Source organism: Saccopteryx leptura, chromosome 1 (genome assembly GCF_036850995.1).
Source record: "Saccopteryx leptura isolate mSacLep1 chromosome 1, mSacLep1_pri_phased_curated, whole genome shotgun sequence".
NCBI classification, from domain to species: domain Eukaryota; kingdom Metazoa; phylum Chordata; class Mammalia; order Chiroptera; family Emballonuridae; genus Saccopteryx; species Saccopteryx leptura.
The window spans coordinates 42,223,496-42,245,155 of NC_089503.1; the positions used below are offsets into that span (position 1 = coordinate 42,223,496).

At 51.9% G+C, this 21,660-nt stretch overlaps 1 protein-coding gene across 1 annotated transcript in view; it reads right to left on the reverse strand.

Moving 5' to 3' along the window:
- Positions 1-6,345: 6,345 nt before the first annotated feature.
- OTOG (otogelin) overlaps positions 6,346-21,660 on the reverse strand; it is a 77,860-nt gene continuing 62,545 nt past the window's right edge. The window contains exons 41-56 of the mRNA XM_066360560.1: positions 20,236-20,456; positions 19,828-19,966; positions 17,765-17,959; positions 17,357-17,569; positions 16,685-16,789; positions 16,386-16,493; positions 15,902-16,003; positions 13,857-13,955; positions 12,727-12,767; positions 11,626-11,701; positions 11,363-11,541; positions 10,539-10,643; positions 10,216-10,335; positions 9,040-9,085; positions 6,658-6,737; positions 6,346-6,546 (exon numbers count right to left, since the gene is read on the reverse strand). Coding sequence (XP_066216657.1) covers positions 6,346-6,546; positions 6,658-6,737; positions 9,040-9,085; positions 10,216-10,335; positions 10,539-10,643; positions 11,363-11,541; positions 11,626-11,701; positions 12,727-12,767; positions 13,857-13,955; positions 15,902-16,003; positions 16,386-16,493; positions 16,685-16,789; positions 17,357-17,569; positions 17,765-17,959; positions 19,828-19,966; positions 20,236-20,456 — 2,030 coding nt within the window. The remainder of the gene's footprint in view (positions 6,547-6,657; positions 6,738-9,039; positions 9,086-10,215; positions 10,336-10,538; positions 10,644-11,362; positions 11,542-11,625; positions 11,702-12,726; positions 12,768-13,856; positions 13,956-15,901; positions 16,004-16,385; positions 16,494-16,684; positions 16,790-17,356; positions 17,570-17,764; positions 17,960-19,827; positions 19,967-20,235; positions 20,457-21,660) is intronic.

The following is a 21,660-nucleotide window of genomic DNA, read 5'->3' on the forward strand; positions in this document are numbered from 1 at the left end:
AATGAGACGACCCAGGAAATCAGGGAAGAGGGGCCTGGAACTCTGAAAAGAGAGTTGGAAGGGGAAAATTTTCTGCTTCTGTGAGAGAGATTTCTCTGGGCCAAGATGTGGCCAATGAACCTACACAAGTAGCATTTGACCTTCCACTTGAAGTTGTTTCTGTTTGATTCTGTCTGTGATTGCCATCTGACTTCTCCAAACCACCATGACAAGTATGAGACTCTTTGAGGAGATGTGAAAGGCAGGTCCACACATGGGTGAACAGGCCATGGGAACCTAGGGCTTGGGGAGGAGGCTGAAGCAGGGCAGGTGCTGACAAAGCTGACAGGAGTGGCGAGGAAAGGGTTAAGGGGTCCGCGAGCAGGATTGGCTCTTAGCTCAGTAAGGGTAGTAAAATCAGCATGTCGCCTCCAATTTGCTCCGGCCTGACCTTGAACGTGAATCATCCCATCACAATGTCCTTATTGATTTCCACAGGAAGAGGATTAAGCCCAGAAAATCGGGGCTGGAACTTGAGCCTGAAGCAAGGAAAATGGGATGGTTCTGGGGCTCAAAACCCCTCGTGTTTGCAAATACGTCACAGGGGGCTGCAGGCTGGGCAGCCGCCCAACTCAATACCAGCTCTCTGAGTGGCTGGGCCTTGGGCTTCTGTTTTTTCTTTTAAAAAAAATTAAATTTATTAGGGTGACATTGGTTAATAACATTATATAAGTTACAAGTGTACAATTCTCTAATACATCATGGGTGTGTTGCATTGTGTGCTCACCGCCCAAAGTCTAGTCTCCTTCTGTCGCTGTATATCTGTGTATTTGACCCCTTCACCCTCTTCACCCCCCCACCATGGGCTTCTATTTCTTACCTGTCTTCTTGTCCAGTGTGTGGTCTCTGGAATCATACACAGAGTGGGCTAGGGGAGGTGCTCTAGGTACCCCTTGAGCCTTGAGGTGATTCTGAAGGTCACTTCATCCCCCTGTTCACAGTGACAACCTTGGGACCAAACAGACTGTTCCAGGAGCAGTGCTGCCATTGAGCCAGCTAGCCCGAACGTCCAGGAAGGGCCCTCCATGGCCCTGAAAACCCTTCAAGGGAAAGAGACATACATAGGTGTGTGTGTGTGTGTGTGTGTGTGTGTGTGTGTGTGTGTGGCCCCGCACAGGTGCAGAGGTGGTTCATTCTGTGGGAACTGACCCACAATTTCCTTTCTTCATGTCACATATCCAGGAGAATTTGCTATGTCCATATACAAAAGGGCTATATAATAGTTTATGGTATGGCTGTCCCAGGTTATTTAATCATTCCCTATTAACAGACAATTAATGTTGTTCTCAGTTTTTTTTAAAAAAAATTACAACAATGCTGCAGTAAACAACCTGGCTGGCACATATATAAATTGTTTCTTTAGATGCTGTGTTAGTTTCCTATTGCTGCTGTAACAAATTACCACTAACTTAGTATTTTAAAACAACAAAAAAATTATTCTCTTACAGTTCCGGAGGTCAGAAATCTTAAATCAGTTTCATTAGGTTAAAACAGGGTGCCTGCAGGTCTGTGGCCCTTCTAGAGGGTCCAGGGAAAATCAGGTTCCTTGCGTTTTCTAGATTTTAGAGGCTACCCAGTCCCTGGCCACTGGTCCCTTCCTCCATCTTCAAAGTGTATCACTCCAACCTCAGCTTCTGTTATCGCATCTCCTGTCTCTGACGCTGATCCTTCTGCCTCTCTCCCACAAGGACCCTTGTGATTACATTGGACACTTCTGGGTAATCCAGGATCCTTAACTTGTTCACATCCACAAAGTCACTTTAACCGTGTCAGGTGACATATTCAGAGGTTCCTGACACTAACATATTAGAGGACATATTTGTGGACCAGTGTTTGGCCTATGCCATCTGCTTAGAAATAAGATGACTTAGTCAAAGAGTATATGTATTTTTTTTTTTTTTGTATTTTTCTGAAGCTGGAAACAGGGAGGCAGTCAGACAGACTCCTGCATGCGCCCGACCGGGATCCACCCGGCACGCCCACCAGGGGGCAATGCTCTGCCCATCCAGGGTGTTGCTCTGCCGCAATCAGAGCCATTCTAGCACCTGGGGCAGAGGCCAAGGAGCCATCCCCAGCGCCCGGGCCATCTTTTGCTCCAATGGAGCCTCGGCTGCGGGAGGGGAAGAGAGAGACAGAGAGGAAGGAGAGGGGGAGGGGGGTGGAGAAGCAGATGGGCGCCTCTCCTGTGTGCCCTGGCCGGGAATAGAACCCAGGACTTCGACACGCCAGGCCGATGCTCTACCACTGAGCCAACCAGCCAGGGCCAAGAGTATATGTATTTTTAATGTAAATCAACATCTCCAAATTGTATCCATAAACACTCATATCAGCATTATTGGTTCTAGCTTTTTGAGGGCAGTTGGGTACCGTTGATTGAGGTTCAAAATCTGTACCCTCTCCTGTGTTAGCCTAAAAGAATTGGTTTCCCAAGAGGGACATGGAGGAGCAGGACTGAGAGTTTAAGCCGAAGGGTCGGGGTGGGAGGTTGGGTTACAGGAGAAGCAGGCAGGAGGGGGTGCCTGGGTTAGAGTGAAGATGATGTGGGCCAGGAACACCATGATTCCATGATTCCACCTTTGGCGTGTGACCATCAAAGCAAGAGCCACCTGTTAGTAGAGGGTGGGGGTAGAGCAGGTGGCCTGAAAACTGGTACCAACTGGAACCAAGGAGGGCCAAGTCAGCAAAGTTGGGTCATTGACAGCAGATAGGATACAAAGAACAGGCATCTGAAAGCCTGAGGCCACCTTTCCAAACTGGGACTGCAGAAAGATGTTCAGGCCAAGCAGTGGTGGGATTCAAATAATTTAACAACTGATTCTCTGCCCTAATGACCGTTTTAAGTATAAAAAAAACCCCAATATACTGAAGGTAGTTTATTATTTTATGCATTTAATACTTAAATAAGAACAGTAAAAGAGATATACAAAACTAGATTATAAGAGTTTTAAATATTAATGAAAAAATATTAAATAATACCTGACAAAAAACAATAAAACTGTTAAGGTATTTCCATATTGCTTCTTGATTGGCATCCTCACTTGCAATTTTTTCACCTATGGGTGAAATGAACATTACAATGGGCGCTTAGAATACACTGTTGCACAGATAAACATTAAAAAAGAGTAAGGAATGTAATTTGTGATTCCCACATTGGGCAGCTGCCCAGTCGCCCACCTTAGAGAGAACACTGATTACAAGTGCCATTTTATCAACCGGTTCGTCAAACCCAACAAAAAATTAGGTATCAGTTCTGCCGAACCAGAGCAAACTGGCTGAATCCCACCACTGAGTCCAAGGCTGTCTCAATTTGACGCCCTCTGTCCGTTTATACAATGGCTGACTAGGAGCAGCCCTGTCTGCTTGTCCCCAGATGTAAACAGATGAGAGGGGCTGTGAGTTAAGGGGTGAATACACAGGAACCCTGGCATTCCAGAAATGTCTATAGAAATCACCTTATGTTTTAATCTGAACACCTTGCTATATATAATAGAATCAGTATTTTAAAAATCTGTTCTATTTAAAGGTATGTTTAAAGTCATGTTCTGTTGAGCTCAGGGTTTGAAACTCTCCCTGAAAGCTATAGCAATATAACTTACGTGACTGAGGTGTGCCAAGAAGATGCCTGATTACAAGCCTTTGATCATCATGTGATGAAGAATCATGGAAGCCCTGTCCCTCCCCATCTTTGGCCATAATGATGGGAAAAGATAAAGTGTGAAGTATGCATTTAAGGCTCTAAATGTCCTTCTAAGTACTGCTTTCACTGCATCTCACAAGTTTAATGTGTCTTAATTTCATAATTACACAGATCAAAATATTGTCTAGTTTCCACTCTAATTTCTTGTTTGATCCATTGCTTACTTAGACATATGCATTTTAAGAAGCTGAAAAGCTCTTCTTTCATTAAGAAAAGTCCCAGGGTGCATGTTAGCAGATAGATGTACCATGAAGGGAGTCCAAGGCTTCCAAATATTAGCTTCAAAGGGGATGCTCCACCCCTCCAGTCAGGGTGAAGCTCTTGCACCCTAAGCACTGACTCTGGCCCTAGGAGTGTCCCCCTCTTATTGGTCAGTGCTTCCTCAGACCTCCCCTCTCCTACCTTTCCCCACATGGACAACCCCATAAAACAGTGGTCCCCAACATTTTTTGGGCCATGTCAGAAAATATTTTCATGGATCGGCCTTTAGGGTGGGACAGATAAATGTATCACGTGACTGGGACAAGAGTTAAGAGTGAGTCTTAGACTGATGTAACAGAGGGAATCTGGTCATTTTTTAAAAATAAAACATCGTTCAGACTTAAATATAAATAAAACAAAAATAATGTAAGTTATTTATTCTTTTTCTTCAGGCCGGTACCAAATGGCCCACGGACTGGTACCGGTCCGTGGCCCCGGGGGTTAGAGACAACTGCTGTAAAGCATTCTCCCACTTGCCCCTTAGATGTGCCAATGTTTCTTAAAGTTGAAAGGCCACTATGAACCCAGTCCCTGGAATCTCTCTAACCCTTGCACAGTCAACAGTGACTGCCGAAACTTGCTGAGCTCTATGCGAAGACAATGGGGAAATAAATACAGAAACGTTGAGAGGCCAACATGAAACCTATGCTCAGGGCCTGCCCCTTTCACATCCTGTGTAAGAAGCATCTGCCCTTGGCCCCCACAGAGCTGGGACCATTCCTCAGGCCCATCCCCTGGGTGCAAGCTCTCCAGCTCCCAATGTCCCCATCCTCTGTCCCCTAGGAGCCAGTCCTCTATCAGTTCAGTCTCAACCAGCAGGTACCAGTAAGGGCCTGTTCTGAGTGGGGCACGGTGTTAGGTATGGATAGGACAGAAGTCAGGGTGACCTCCAGGACCACAAAATAGGATCTTATCTTTACTGTTGAAACTCCTGCAGATTGAAAGCAAACTTGACACGCTCAGAGATGCTCAAAGGTCCGATGTCTTCCCATGGTTTATTGGATATATAAACAGAATACAGGTACAGGAACAGCTGAGGACCATCTTGGCACAGAACCTTAACTCCAACATTTGGGGCATAGGGCAACCACACGTGCAGATATGCAGGACAGTGCTGGGCCTGAACAATCTCATGTTCATGCTCTTTGGACCCAGCAGCACAAAGCGGCATGGCAGCATGTGTGTGTGTGGCTGCAGAGTAGAGTGTGGGGCCAGGCCTGGCCCTAGTTTTAGGGGTGATACTCTGGTTCAGAGACAAGGCTCTGACAGATGCTCAGAGACTCAGGCTGCTCACACACCGGGCCCTCATTTTCCACAGACTGATACCCTCCTGCGAAAGGAACCCAGGAAGCAGTGAGCTAAGAATTGACTGAACCACAAAACCCATACCGAAACCCCTCCAGACAGCAGGTCTGCTATGCCCGTGGAGAAATAGCCATTGCAAAGCCAGGAACTGCCCTTGCAGGCTGACGGTACCCATTAAACCACCTAAGGCCCCTGAAGGGGTGGGCTGTCCGCCCGCTGTGAGAGGAGCTGTGCCAGACCCTCACTAGGGAAGTCATTCTCTCCCTTCACCGCCCACAGGAGCCAGCCCACCTGCCCGGAGGGCCCGCTTTGGGGGACAGGGGTGGGGGCTGTAAGGAGAAAGCACGGGCATCCTCTTCCAAATCTTTCCAAAATCACAATGTCATAACAGAATACCAGGGCATCCCTCCCTCTTGGGGTTCAGGGGTCTTGAATGTCTTTGAGCCCACCCCTCAGTCTCTGGGCCTGACCTCACAGATGCTGGTGAGACTGGGCCCAGGATGCCACCCTTTTTGCTTTGGGGAATTCCTTCTGGGCAGCTATATGCAGGCCTCTGTGTTGGAAGTAAAGCCCCACTTTTTACTGTGCCTGTGGTTCTCACGGTCAAAAGAGCCAGGAAAGGGAATGGGCCCCCACCTCCTGACCCTGCACTTAGCCTTGGGCCCAGCTCTGGTCCTGGCTCCTCAGGAAAGCTCTCACCCCCTCCAGCAAAAGCGCTGCAGCCAGAGTCACAGATGTGCAGGCCGGCTGCCCTGATCTAAGGCCCATTCCAGACCTCCAGCCAGGGACAGAGTTGGGTTCCCCAGGCCCTCAGCTGTGACACTTTCCCAAGTGTGGAGGAGGGGCAGCCCCGAGAGTGTGCCAGGATGGGCAGGTGTAGGTGTCTTCTGGTCACTCTCTGTGCCTCCGCCCACCTTCCCACGCTCAGCACCAACCAGCTCTCCATGCCGGTAGTGCCCCCCTCGCCGCACACAGGCCAGCTGGGAGCAGAAAGTGAGGGTGGCAGAGGTGGCCCAGCCAGCCCCAGCCCCAGCCCCTGGGCCTCAGGACCACTGGCAGGCACAGTCGGTGGGCTCCTGCACTGTGTAGGGCACCCAGGTGGCGTTGGTGGCACAGAAGAGCTGCACAGAGCGCCGCTGCAGGCCCACTTCTCGGCAACACTTGCAGAAGCGGGCATAGGCGTTGATGTTGTAGTTGTAGATGCTGGCGGACGGGCACCTCCCATCACAGGACACGAGGTTCACCTAGATATGGGCAGGCCTGTGAGGTGGACTATGTAGCTCCTTCCCCCCCAAACTCCCCTCCAACCTCTTTAGCTGCTCCCCCCTCCCGACTGCCTTGTGGGTGCCACGCACAGGGGTGTTGCTTCTGCATTCATTCTTGCGGATGGTCATGCGGATGGTCACTTTCTTGCAGGAGCGCCCATCCTCTTTACCTAGGGGGACAGGGTGGGTAAGGCGGCCGTGGCTGAGAAGTGTTCCCAGGGGCAGAAGGATGGGTCAGACTGGGGCAGTTAGCGCCATGCTGGAGGGTCCCTCTACCAGCGTTAGTGCCCATGCATTAGAACCCCTCCGCATCAGAGGGAAAGCTTTTAACTCAGTGCCCTGGAAGGAGGTGGGGCAGGGAAGGCAAGGAGGATGGAGGAAGATGCCTGGGTTGGGGAAGAGAGGGCTTCAGGGACAGGCAGGCTGCCTCCCCACCCTAGTCCCAGCATCTTTCCCTAACCCCTGTTGAGTTTCAGCTTTTCTACTCAAGAGAGTTTCTAGCATCACGAGCCTGCAATTCCCTGACTGAGTGGGAACCCCAGTCCCTAGCACCATGCTTGCACACAGCAGGTCCAGTCAGTTTCCAGATCTACCACACAGGGCCAGGGTGTCACCCACCTCACACAGCTGTTACAGGGATAGGGACTGATACGTGTGCAGTTTCCTTGGCCTGGACCACACTTCCCACGGACAACAGGCCACGCCTCCCACACACAATAATCCTGTGCCTCATTCACGCTCACATCTGCTCAAATATCTCCTCACCATGGCCTATCCTGAATCCCTTCTCCGTCCACCCAGTCCTCCCTCCCTGACCCCTCTCTAGCAGATTTCTATCCAGGGCATTGTCACCATCCAGTTAGAGACACACTGCTAATCATGCTGTTGAAGTGTAAGCTTTAGAGCGTTAGTTCACACTGCCCCTTCTGTAATTTGTTGTGAGTTCTGTCCTCATGCTAAACAAACACTCACTTTCACACCTCAATACAGATTTGTAAATTTTTGTTCTTTTTCTGAATGAGGTCCTCCAAATTGCATAAGCTCAGTCCCCATTAAACAAGATGCATTCGTTTGATTGTACACTGTTTTATACTTGCTATTCTGTCTCCCCCACTAAGATGTCAGCTCCACAACACCTCGTTTATGCTGTGTCTACAGAGCCTAGAACCGGGCCTGGCACGTTGGTGCTCAGTAAATATTTGCCAGATGCATGGACTTGCTCTGTGACCCTAGGTGACTGTCAGAAATATGGGCAATCCTCTGGCCTCTGGGCCTCATCACAGCAGGTTTCCCAGCACACCAGCTGGAGGACTCCTGGCCAGAGCTAAGTTGACTTTGTCCTCTGTCTCTTGCTCCCAAGAGGCAGGAGAACTGAGTGCTATCCTGGCCATGGCCCATGGGGCCTTGGACCAAGAGCGGCTGAGTTGCCAGCAGAAGCAAAGCGGTGGCAGCATTGGGCAGTGGTGGACGCCAGGTGAGCGGTCACTGCCGAAGCATTCCCATGCAAGCCCAGGGGACACAGCTTGCTAGCCAGCATGCACTGTTGGCCAAAAAGCCTTCGCCAGAGGCAGGGAGCAGGGGTGTCACCCTCCCCGCCCTAGCCCCCAGAGCTGGGGCCACCTAGCAGAAAGGACATTATTGGAAATAGCAATGCGTCTCCCCGCTTCCAGTTCCGTGGGCTTCCAAGAGGAGTACCTGGGTGGCAGTGGACACTAACCCGTGGAGGAGAGGCAGGGCTAACGGGGACCACGGGAAACAGGGTCCCCGGGGAACCTGGGAAGAGGGACATGGGTCGCAGGTCACACGGGAGCACAGGGGATATTCAGGGAACATGAGTTGTGGGTCAGTCATCAGCCAATGAGGCACTGAGCCAACTTCCTGGGAGTATGTGAGGTGAACATAAAAAGGTCCCAATTCTATAGTGCTCTAAGCAAGGGCTGGGGCCTCGGCGGGGGAGGGGGAGAGGCATGGGTATAGGTGCTAAGACTGATGGGGTCATGCGTGCATATGTGGTTGGGGCTGTAGGCCCTAGGGTCCAGGTGTACAGACTTTTCACTCAGACACTTCAGGGAACCTGTGGCCTGAACCCCACTCTGGAGGCTCCTCCAAGACAGGGCTTCTGGCCACAGAGAGAATTCACATGGAGGGGCATCTGGGCTGGGGGTCTTGGCAGGGGCAGGTGGGTAGGTGGGCAGGTGGAGGCAGAGAAGCTGGTGAACTACTGACCTCCTCGACCCAGTATTCCAATGTCCCCTGTCTTCAGAGACGGGAACATGAGCATAGCCTCTGTCCACCCACATGTTTGTGCCATTGCCTGAACCTTGTGGTGGGGGTGTTATCCCTTCCTCTATTCATGCCTGAAGAGCTACCACCGGTGGTGCCCGGCCAGGAACCTGGCCCTCTGTGCCTCAGCATGACGCCCTTTACCCCACCAGAGCCCCTGGCCCCTGGGTCTCCACCCTGCTCACTCACATGTCCTGCAGCATCCCTCCAAAGAAGGAACCACCGAGCCCCCAACCTGGAGAGAGAGGGGGGGGATGTAGGTGTGAGATCTCATCCAGACCAGGAGCTATGCTCCCAGCAAGAGGCAAAGACTCCAAGCGACTGGACTCCTTTTTCCCCGTGATGTCCCAGGCAGGACCTCCAGGCTCTGCTGGCCACCAGGCCTCGGCCAGAGGAAGAAGGGGCCCCAGGGCTGGCCATGGGAGAGGGACAGGTGTAAGCTGATTGGTTGGGACACTGGTACTCAGACTGCCTGCAGGTCCCAGCGAGGCTGGAGCCTGGCTAAAATGCTGCAGGACCCCCAGCTTCCCAACGGCAGCTGCCCACGGGGAGGGGCGGGGAGGGAGGGGTGCAGGGGCTGGCCCACTTGGGCGAGCAGCCTGGGCTCTATCTCAGCTCTGGATAAGTAGTCCCTGTCTTCTGGGCTTAATTTCCCCATTTCTAAAATGGGGGCAATTCTCCCTTAGAGAGCTCCCTCTCTATTGTGAAGTGGATAAAACAACGAATGTGACAGATCTTTGTAAATAAGTGTGTGTGTGTGTGTGTGTGAGTGTGTGTGGGCATCTATACGTGTGTGATTTTGTGAGCATATATGTGTGTGTACATCTGTGATTTTGCATGTGAGAGTTTGTACATGAGAGTATGATTGTGTGTGTGCATTTCTTTTCTGAGTAGATCAGAAATCTTTAAATGTCCAATATTCATCTCAGGAGCTTTAACAATTTAACAATAACCCCAAGCCCTCCAGGAAATCCTTGTCCTTGAGGTGTGCCCATAGTGACAGCTGTCCATGCTAGTGCAAAAGTGCCTTGGTCTGTAATGGTGTGTGGTGTGTACACCAGTGAGCTGAGGTGTTCATGCCCCTGTGGAGTGTGTGAGGAGCCGACTGCCTGTGGTGGTGTGTCTGTAACAGTGCATGTCTGCATGTACCTGTGAGCAGCCTTGTGATGCGTGAGGACAGGGGGTGTGATGTGGTCAGAGCAAGAATGCATGGGGAGATGTGGAACTGGGGTGGGGTCAGGCCCAGGCCCCAGGGAACCCCTCCTCCTTCACTCCTGCACACTGGACCTTACCCCGCGCCACAAGTAAGAGAGCCGGTGGCCCTGGCCTCAGGCCACGCTGCAGCGGGAGGAGGCTAGCACTGACCTTGACACACTCAGTCTCATTGAGCGGCGGGCAGCTGATGGGCGAGCGGACAAGCACGGCGCCCAGGGGAGTGCTGCTGCAGTGGTGGCGGGCGCATTCCGTGACCCAGGACGCCCCAGGCTGGAGGGCACAGAGGGGGGTGATGGGGACTTGTGGTCAAATGGATGTCCTGGATGAACCAATAGGGCATACTAGCTCCAAAGACAGGTGCAGCCCAAAACCTAGCACTGCCCAGGACCCTGTCTGTACCCAGCCCTGGGTCCTGGATCTAGGTGTCTCCTCTTGGGATCCCTTTCTAGGTGGCCATTGAAGGGGTGGCATACCAAGAACAGAGAGGTGGTGCCATTGGGGAAAGTGAAGAGGCAGGACACGTTCCTGCAGGAGCCGCAGCAGGCCGCCAGGTCCCGCGGGTGCTCGTACTCCTGGTTCTGCGGCACAGGGAGGGGTGGGCTGAGCCTTAGCACATGTCCCCCGCCACCCCCTGCCTCTCCCACTGTCCCTTGTCTCTGAGCCCAGAGCAGTCCCCTGCAGAGGCTCAGGAAGGGGACTTGCAAGGTCTTCTATGGCCGGCAGGGCGGTCATCCTACATCTACTCTAAGACTCCTTTGTTGTCATGGGAATTTTGGGTGCCAGTTTTGGGTCCAGATAGACCTCAATCTGAGCCCCAGTTTCGGTGGGTCTTTTGACATTGGACTGGACCTCCCTAAACCTCAGTTTTCTCATCTGAAAAAATGGGAACAATTCTAACCCCTTTTATTCAATTAATATTTATTTAGCCCTTGAAGCCAGTCACTGTCCTAGATATTGGGCATGTTAACAAATGGCAGCAACACAAACACAGAAACCCAAAATAAGGAAATGTGCCACCACAGACGGTGTTTAATGGAGGTGTGTTCCCTCTGTCCAATCCCCACCCTTGCCAGCCCTGCACCTGGCTGTTCCCCTCCGGACCCCTCTCAGCCCCGAGCCATTCCCACCACTTTCCAAAGAGGGGTCCGAGGGGCCCCTGATGCCCCCTCTCTAGACTAGTCTAGATAGTCTGGGACAAGCTGGAAGGGCCCCTCTGGTTCAGGGAGCATCTAGGCTCTGCCAGGCCAGCCTTCCGGACCCCTCACTGCCCCTCCCCCATATCACATGCGGCCCCTACCGCCTCGCAGTGGACATCACACAGCACAGAGGTGGCGTTGATCTGGTAGAAGCCGGTGAGAGGGTCCAGCAAGTCAGTACAGCGGGAGGTGTGGCACACGCCGTCCGCCGAGAGCTCCACCACCGTCTGGCCCGGCTGCATCACCCCCAGCTCTCGGCTCAGACACACAGTAGCCTTCACTGGACGGGCGCGCAGTGTGGCCACAGTCACGGACAGCCCGCACCCGCCCTGGCTCTACCACCCTCGCTCCACCGCCCACTCACCGCACTCGTATTTGGCGCAGCCACACACGTTCTCCACACTGTGCATGAACTCCTCGTCCAGCTGGGACTTCTCCCACTGGGAGGGGCAGAGGCGGTCAGCACCTGGGTGTGGGGGGCCCCACCCCGCCCTCGAGAGCAGCCTGTCGCCTGGGCCCCTCTCTCTCCTTGCAGCCGGTGGAGAAGGGACTGGCCGGCCTGAGGACCCTTGGCACCCTATGGGCTCAGCCTCCCTGCCTCCGAGGGAGAAACGCCCAGTGTGGCTCCTGAGCCTCCCACTGAGGAGCACTCCCCAGGGTCCTGTCCCGGGGCCTCGGGCCTCTCCTGTCATCCTGAGCACCTACTGGTGCCATCGATAAGAGACCGAGGGGGGCGGAGGGCTGGCTGCCGGCTCCCAGTCTCACTCGCTCCCACTACTTCCCTTCTTCCTTTATCAGTCGCAGGGAGAAGAGAATGGGGCAGGAGACAAAATGAGAGGAGATGCATGCTAAGGTCCAGGGGGTACTTATAACTCAGGAAACTGTGCAAAATAACAGAACTCTAAACATAACTTTACATTTCTCAGAGTTTTTTGCTTCCCTCAGGGGCTTGCAGAGTTGTGGTTAACGGTATGATCTCGGGAGTCATGCTTCCTGGGTTCCAATCCCGGCACACGGTTTACTAGCTGCATGACCCTAACCTTAGTTTCCTTGTTTGTATAATGTAAGAATAGACATAGAAGCCCTAGGGAAGTTCCTGACATCTACTTAGCTCTCAATAAACATTAGCTACTGTCATAAGTATCACATCACCCTCTCACCATCATCTTTGCCATCTTCACCTTCTCCCTCATCCCCACCATCACCTCATCACCAGCATCTTCATCATCACCATCATCATAATGGTTGTACTTAATCCTCACCACAACACTGAAGCATAATCATGCCCACTTTACAAACAAGGGCACTGTGCCCAGAGAGCAGAGCTTGGGACGAGAATGCTGCCTTGCAATCCTAGGATCTTTGCACTGGATTAAAGGAACAGGATCTCCAGGGAAAGGGATGGATAGAGAGGAAAGAAAAGGGAGGCAGAGCAGGGAGAATGGGAGGGGCAGGGCCTCCATACCAGATGGCACCGGGGCACCGGGATTGTGTCGCAGTCACACTCTGAAAAACAGGAAGGGACACGACCCACCTCACCAGAGATGACTGGGGTGGGGGCCCTGGGCTTCCACACCCTTCAGTGCAGGTGCAATCCCTCCTCCGGCCTGCCTCCATCCCCCCAGGGGGCTGTGGCTCCCGTGGTTGGGCAGGTATGGGCCGTCAGTGATGGGTCATAATGCCAAGCTCCACACTAGATGTGGAGTGAGAATAAACAGGCAGATGGACCAATCACAAGTGCCTTTTCTTTTCTCCCCAGACCCCAGAGCCCATTCTGGAGCAGGTGTGGGGCCTCTCCAGGAGCAAACATGGCAAAGGTGAAACTTCTGACCATCTGCATGTCTCAAATCTATGTTTCAACAAGCTCAGCCTCACTACTTCGAGCCTTCGCCCATGAGCAGGTCCAGCTCTGAGCCAGAGGGAACCGACGGCTGAGGCGGCACCAGCAATCTTAAGAGAGACCGCAGCTCTGGCTCCAGGGCGAGGAGCTCCAGGGCAGAGTGGCTCTGACACACTCTTCTGAGAAACACGCACGCGCAGCAAACGGTTTTAAGTGCCTGCTCTATGCTGAACTCTTCTCTGTGCTCTGGGGACAAAGCAAGGACGAAAACCCTTGCCCTCCACGTTTACAGCTAGGCCCAGGAAAAAGACAAGCAAAATATCTAGGTGCAAAGTAGAGTTTCTCCAGTCTTTTTAAAATAACATTTTTATATAAAGCCCCACTGGTGGTCATTATTGATCATGGATACTCCCACCAGCTCCCTGAAAGGATTTGAGGTAAATTTTAACAAAAATCTGTTTATGATCAGATAGTTGCAACAAAGACTTTGTAAATGGAAAAAACTTTCTCAAACAAAGAACTTGGTTTTCGTCCCTTCTTTTATCCTGGGGAGAAAGAGATGTGGGCGTGCTCTCCACTCAGAGAGCGGATGCAGAGTGGGAGGAAGGGCATTTTGGTGGCTTCCCGCTGGTGACTCCAGAGAGACGGAATCGGAGCCAGTGATGGTGGTGGCCTCATTCCTCCCCACCACCCCCTCCTCACAGGGAGCCTGGAGTCCCACCCTTGGGGCAGAGCCGCCCTGTGCAGGGACTTACCACAGGACTTGTAGGGGCAGCAGCGGTCTGGGCTCCACACCTCTACCAGGGCCGTGCCCATGCCACACTGCACTTGGGGGCAGCGGAAGTTCTCACACGCTGCATGGAGGGGAAGCAGGGGACCTATCAGCTACCGACCACTTGGAGTGTGAACCCTCAGAAATGCGACCTTGGATAAGAAGGGGGAACCCCAGCTTCTCCTTAGGTCTCCCCAATGTTCTCAGATACCCTCCCAGGCTGAGTCCAGGGGAGAAGCCTGGGATTCCTGAGTCTCCCTGTAGAACTAACAAGGAGGCCCTACTTCTGCTCTGGGAAGCCTTAGCAACATGGCAATGGCAAAAACAACATCACTCAACTGGGCCTCCCCCTCTGGATTCTGTGTCCCCCTGACAGTAGCGATCAGAGGGACACCAGGGACCAGGGAAAGCTCCACCGACCCAGAACATTTCCCTCTGTAGGAGAGCATACCCCTCCTGCCTGTGAAAATCACCCACTTACAGCCCAGCAAGCTGGCTCTGCACAGCCCCACTCCAGGGCTCACACGCCCCTTCCTCCTATTCTGTGGGCAGGTGCCTCTTAGCTTAGCTGACCTTGGCCATTCTCATGTATTAAGAGACCAAGGCAAAGAGTGAAGACATCTCTACGCACAAAGTTTTGGTGGGCAGGGGAGGTACAAGAATCAACGCTGAAGGGGAAAGACTGTAAAACTTATTTAATTTTTTTTTTTTTTGTATTTTTCTGAAGCTGGAAATGGGGAGAGACAGTTAGACAGACTCCCGCATGCGCCCGACCAGGATCCACCCGGCATGCCCACCAGGGGCGACGCTCTGCCCACCAGGGGGCGATGCTCTGCCCCTCCGGGGCATCGCTCTGCCATGACCAGAGCCACTCTAGCGCCTGGGGTAGAGGCCAAGGAGCCATCCCCAGTGCCTGGGCCATCCTTGCTCCAATGGAGCCTTGGCTGTGGGAGGGGAAAAGAGAGACAGAGAGGAAGGAGGGGAGGGTGGAGAAGCAAATGGGCGCTTCTCCTATGTGCCCTGGCCGGGAATCGAACCCGGGTCCCCCGCACGCCAGGTCGACGCTCTACCGCTGAGCCAACCGGCCAGGGCCTATTTAATTTATTTTTTAAAATTATTGACCTATGTAAGGATTATCAACTGGTGTTTCAAAATATTATGAAGCGGAGGGGGAGGAGATTCATCTGGTGTCAAAGTAATGGGTTAGTTTCTGGTTGAGAGAGGAAATATATACACGTCAGGTGGAGGAATGTGACAGTCACCACCCTACTCCAGGGCCGACGTGAGCATCAGGTATAGTGGCTCAGCCACGCAGCCTGTGTCTCCTGATGGGATGTATTATGAAGCTCATGTTCTGTCCAGTTAAAAAAGTGTTTTAACTGAATTCACCAAGCCTTAGATCTAACTTCCGGTTTACATGACCAGCACAGGATAGAGGAGCAAGACAAACAGTTCTAAGAGGAACAAATGACTAAACCCAGAAGGCAGGACTTTCCGCAGAGCCACAGCCCAGGCTCCACAGTTCGCCGTCACACAGAAAAAGGGACCTGTCCCAGATTAAAAGATATTTAAGAGACATAATACTAATGTGGGGTCCAGGATTGGATCTTGGGTTGGATAAGCCAGGAGAATTGCGGACTGCATATGATATAATTTTAAAAATGCATTAACATGGAAAAGTAAAGGTCACATTTTCATAGCTGGTTGAAAAAGAATATGAACAGGTGACCTCATTTTGGTAAAACCCATACATAAAGGCAAAGAGACTGTCTGGAAAGATGTGTATTAAGATGTTGACAGTCAGTTATCTAGGAGGTAGGAAGGTAATAATTTTACTTTCTTAGATTTGCTTGGATTTTGTGCTTTCTACAAGGCATATTTACTGTTTTGGTGATAAAAATGTAATGAAGACTGGGACAAAGTAATAATATGAATGGTCCTGGGGTGAGGACTTTGTGAAGGGCCCAGTGGTACAGTTTCCAGGAGCCCCCGTCCCCGGCCATGGCCCCATGACTCGCCAGGACTCACCACACTGGTACAGCGGGCAGCAGAGCTCTGTGGTGTTCCTGTCCACAGTGAGCTCCTCCCCTTCCTGACACTCGGGGATCGGATCTGGACAGTCGTCACAGCCTGAGAGGGGACAGGGGCCACTGCTGTTACAGGAGGTCCCCCTCATGGGGGGCTCGGGACAGGACGGTTTGCTGAGTGGGGACACCTCGAAAACTCAGGTGTGAGAGGAGCTCGACTAAGAGCAGTGTTTCGGGGTCTCGTGACCTGTCCTGGAGTCAGAATTCGGAAGTTCTCCCTTGTGTCCACCTAAAGTCTTTCACTGAACACGCACCGATTTCCAGAGGCGCAATCATGGGCAGAGTGAAGTGGGGATCGGTTTCCGCTTTCTCTTACACTTCTCTCTGCCCACCCTTTCCTCCCAGCCACCCGAGGAAGCCAGGGTGAGGAGGGGGTGGCTGTGGTCCGGGTGTGCATGCTGACACCTGACGGCACGTCCACCCACCGCAGAAGTAGGAGGTGCAGCACGTATCCCCCAGGCGGCCGGCGATCAGGATCTGGTCCTGGCGGCAGCTGGGGATCACCTCTACCTCACACTGGTCTGGGTCACACTCTGGGGAAAAGACAACTTAGGCACCAGAAGCAGAGCCTGCCTGGCCGCGCCGGGCCCCCTGCCTTGGCTCTACCCCGATCTGCAGTCAGAACGGGGTCCCTGGAGCTGGCCTTGCTCCCCTACCCCAGCTGCAGGGCTGCCAGCCGCCCCCTGGTGGTTGATCCCACTGGCCCTGCCCTGGGACCTCTCACCACAGCTGTAGCTGGGGCAGCAGGAGTCCTCTTGGAAGTGGGTGATAAGTCGGTGGCCTGGGGGACAGGTGGGGGCGAGGCCCTCGCACAGAGTATGGTTGCACACTGGCCAGGGAGACACAGGAAGCTGTCACCTGGCCGCCAGGTCTCCGCCCAACCTCCAGCACTGCCCAGCCCCCAGACACCTGGTCCCTATCATGCCTCTCAGCCCTCTGGACCCATGTTCCCAGAAGGAGCCTCTGAGGGTCACACAGAAGGTCCAGGACTGGGACAAAAGAATAGTAAGAGTTAACATGCAACCCAATGGACCATGTGCCAGCTGCTGTTCTAGGTCAGTATTAACTTCTGTAATTCTCACAACAGCCCAGAAGGTGGGTCCTATTATCAGCCTTGTGTTGCAGGAGAGTCGACTAAAGCACAGAGGATGTTCAATGACCTGCCAGTGTCACAGGCTGCAGGTGCGAGAGGAAGAGTCCACCAGGCTGCCTGGCTCCAGATCCCTGGGCCACCCTAAGGGTGTGGCTCCTGTCCCCTGGGCAGGGCTCTTCACTCCCCTCAACACACCCGCAAGACATGTTCACCTTCCCTGGCCTTGTCCTGTCGTCAAGGTCGGAGCTGGAGCCTTTGAACGTCTTACAGTTAAGGCGCAGGGATGTCAAGGGTGGGACTCACCACAAACTGCCCCCAGGCAGCAGGGATCCTCAGTGGGCACGAGCAGGACCACCTCCCCAAAGCGGGGACAGCTCTCAGGGCGGGGGCCTGGGCAGTCCAGGTCCACGGGGACAATGGTGTCCTGAGCTTGGCACTGGTGCTGACAGCATCCGCTGAGGGAGCTGTTCCAGGTCTCCCCCAGGGCCCGCGGTACCCCCGAGCTGTCCGTGCAGGCTGCAGCAGGGGGGGTACAGGGGACTCAGGAGGGTGCGGAGACCCAGACTGTCCCAGGTTAGACCCTCCCTGGGACAATGACCACCCCAAAGCAGACTGCAGAGATACGGATGAGTCTCAGCCATGGGCAGCAGGAGGGTGAGGGAGACGCTAGCTTTGGAGAGTCCCCCCATCCCGGGGAGGGGAGGGACCTACCACACTTTTCCTCAGGAATGCAGAGCGCAGAGTGGCGGCGGTGCAAGATGGTGCCCTCAGAGCACACACAGCCTTCACCCAGCACCTGGCACTGCTCCGGGTCCAGTGGGCCCAGCATCCCATCCTGGCACGTCTCGGCAAGCTCACAGGCCGCCAAACAGGCCTGGTACGTGGAGTCGCTGGAGCACAGGAATGCTGCAGGGGCGCAGTGGGCACCAGGCAAGGTGAGGAAGGCGCTCAGAGCCCCCATCTGTGACTCAGCAGACAGTGCAAAGGGGTTTGGTTACCTCTTTCCTCGTGATCAGGAGTCAGCTAATGAATTTTTACTGAGAAACAGCCATAGCTGTTCATTTACTTACTGAATCTGGCTGCCTGTGTGCCACAAAGGCAGAGCTGAGTAGTTGTGTCAGAGGTCCTATCGCCCCAAAACCCTCAAATATTTATCTGGTTCTTTACAAGAAACATTTATCAACCCCTTGCTCTAGTCCAGTGTTCTCAACGTCTCTTGACTGTAAATGCTAGATTTTACACTGTGGTCCAATACACACGTACGTTCCTGTAGAACAGTGGTCCTCAAACCGGAGAGCCAAAGAATCACCTGGGAGCTTTGGAAATGCCATTATCGGGACCCCACTCCAGACCAGCGGCATCAGCACCTCTAATGGTGGGCCCAAACATCAATGCTTTTTGAAGTTTTCTGTATAATTGCAAAGGGTCACCCGAACTGCAAACTACTGATATGTTGAAACAAAAAACTTTTTCATGAAACTATACTTAACCTTTCTAGGCACAGTACATTCTAGTATTTTCTATTCAAATGCATTTTTCAAATGCTGGTGCTGGCTCCCAAGGTTGATTTCACACCCACTGAGTGGAGACCCACAGTTCAGAGAACGTCACTCTAGATGGCATTGTCTTTCCATCTTTTATCTGTCACACTAAAGGCAGGGTCTTCCTGGGAGCTGCCCAGACTTTCTGCATGGGTTCAAGTTACTTACTCCACGAAGGTAAAACTAATGGGGGCGGGACAAGGTGGACCTCACCTCTATCTTTAAGGAAGGAGGTGAAAGACTGAAAGAAGAGCAAGATGACCGACAGTGTAGAGAAAGGAATGAATATTTGCTGGACCATGGCCATGTGGTCCCTCTGTACATGGTTCATCATGTCATCTTCAAAATACTGTATTTCCCCATGTATAAGACACTCTCATGTATAAGATGCACCTTAATTTGGGGCCCAAAATTTGAAAAAAAATGTATTACATAAAGTTATTGAACTCAAGTTTTATTCATCATAAAATTCAAATAACTCCTCATCATTGTGAAAACTCCCATCCATTAGCTTGTCCTCATCTGTGTCTGATGATGAATCAGTCTTCAACAATGAGCGCAAGAAACAACACAAAAAAAGCAGGAAATGCAAGTAAAAAAAATCTACAACCACTGAATAAGACGCAGCCAGTTTTTAGACCCTAAATTTTTCTCTTTTTTTTAATTTTTTTATTTTTTTTTATTTTTACTTTATTTATTCATTTTTTAGAGAGGAGAGAGACAGAGGAGAGAGAGAGAGACAGAGAGAGAGAAGAGGGGAGGAGCTGGAAGCATCAACTCCCATATGTGCCTTGACCAGGCAAGCCCAGGGTTTCGAACCGGCGACCTCAGCATTTCCAGGTCGACGCTTTATCCACTGCACCACCACAGGTCAGGCGTGACCCTAAATTTTTCAAAAGGAGTGCGTCTTATACATGGGGAAATGTGGGAGCCCTGGAGGGAGCTACTCGTGTCCCCATTTTATAGACGAGGCAAGGAGATTCAGAGACATTAAATAATATCTATTTGACTCAATGTAAATTATAATAAAAATAAATATTAATTTATTAAAACATTTATAGATTTATTTATAAAGTATTTATAAACTTATTAATTAATGTAAATGAATGAATGAATCATTCAATCTGGAAAACCTAGACTTGGACTCAGGTCTGGAAGCCTTTTCCCACTCTAACTGTGGGAGCAAAAGAGCAGTGGAGGAGACCCCCTGCCCACCCCTTGCCCACGACTCACGGCAGTAGTCAGAGCGCCGCCACTCGATGCACACGTGGAACTTGTGGCACATAGCCACGTAGACGGCCAGGGCCACGCAGGGTTGCTGCACGTACTTGGTGTCCCGGATCCACAGCTCACAGAATGACTCTGGGGGGACCTGGGCACATGTGTCAGGCAGTGCTGCCTCTCCTGATTCCTCACCCCCTAGGGCCCAGCTCTCCCAAGCCCTGTGCAGGGGCAACAGTGAGCCTCTCTCTGCAGGCTCCCAATCGGGTTCCAAACTGAACATGTCCGGGGAGCTCACCCAGACCTGTGCCTCCCTGACCTGGCCATTGGCCCCTCTGCAGGTGGGTCCTGCCACTGCCAGCCCCACAGGGGTCCAGTATCCACAGAGGTCCCCCCACGCCAAACCCAGTGGATACGTACAAATTGGTGGCAGGCGCTGAAGGTGCCGTTGGACAACATGCGGAGGCAGGGAGAACAGTCAGCCGTGTCACAGCTGTATGAGCGGAATCGAGTCTGGCTCACTGAGGTCAGAGAACTGGGCACCTGCCAGCTGTCCAGGAAGGGAGCAGGGTCCTCGGCCTCACCCACCACAGAACCATCCTCCAGGGTGAGGTCGTTGGTTGCGTTCCCATCACAGATACCTGAAGGGGGCAGAATTTTCCAACAGCTATAATAATCACCACTACTCCCTGGTCCCCAGCTGTCACTTTGCATATTCTCAGAACAACTCTTTGAGGCTGGTGTTAGTATTATTCCACTTTATAGATGAGGAAAATGAAGTACAGAGATGCTAAGAAACCTGCAGTGTAAGAAAATGTCTTTGTTCTAAATACATACCCACGTATTTAGGGATACAAAAATACTTTCAAATGGTTCAGAAAAAATTGCATATATATATAACTTGCATAGGCATAGAAAAATAGATAGATATAAATGCATATAAATATATATGCAGTATATCTATGTCTATAACTTTATATATAGAGAGAAGCAAATGTGAACACTTGGTCAACCTGAGTAAATAATACATGGGAATTCCTTATACTATTTTTGTAACTTTGAAGTGTGACATTATATAGAAATTAAAAGCTACTCTTAAAAAATCACATCTGTTTCCTCTTCTTCCTGGGAAATCTGCTAGCCTATTTTTCCCAGGCTCCTTTGTGTTTGGGAGAGACCATGTGACTGCGTCCCAGGCAATGGAATGTGAGTGAAGGTGATGGGCACCAGGTCCAAGCCTGGTTCATGAACATTTCCCAACTCTCTTCCCTTCTGTGGGGTTGAAAGCTTGTGTTGAAATGGCAGAGTCACAAGACAGAAAGAATCTCCATGGGGGGATTTATGTGTGCAAGAAATAAAGGTCTGTTGTGTTAAGAGATTGAGCTGGGGGCAGGCTGATGTTTATCTGTCACAGCTTCTAGAGCAGAGGTCCCCAAACTTTTTACACAGAGGGCCAGTTCACTGTCCCTCAGACCGTTGGAGGGCCGGACTATAAAAAAAACTATGGCCTGACCAGGCGGTGGCACAGTGGATAGAGCGACGGACTGGGATGCAGAGGACCCAGGTTCGAGACCCCAAGGTTGTCAGCTTGAGCACAGGCTCATCTGGTTTGAGCAAAAGTTCACCAGCTTGGACCCAAGGTCACTGACTCAAGCAAGGGGTTACTCAGTCTGTTGAAGGCCCACAGTCAAGGCACATATGAGAAAGCAATCAATGAACAACTAAGGTGTAGCAATGCGCAACGAAAAACTAATGATTGATGCTTCTCATCTCTCTGTTCCTGTCTGTCTGTCCCTATCTATCCCTCTCTCTGACTCTCTCTCTGTCTCTGTAAAAAACAAACAA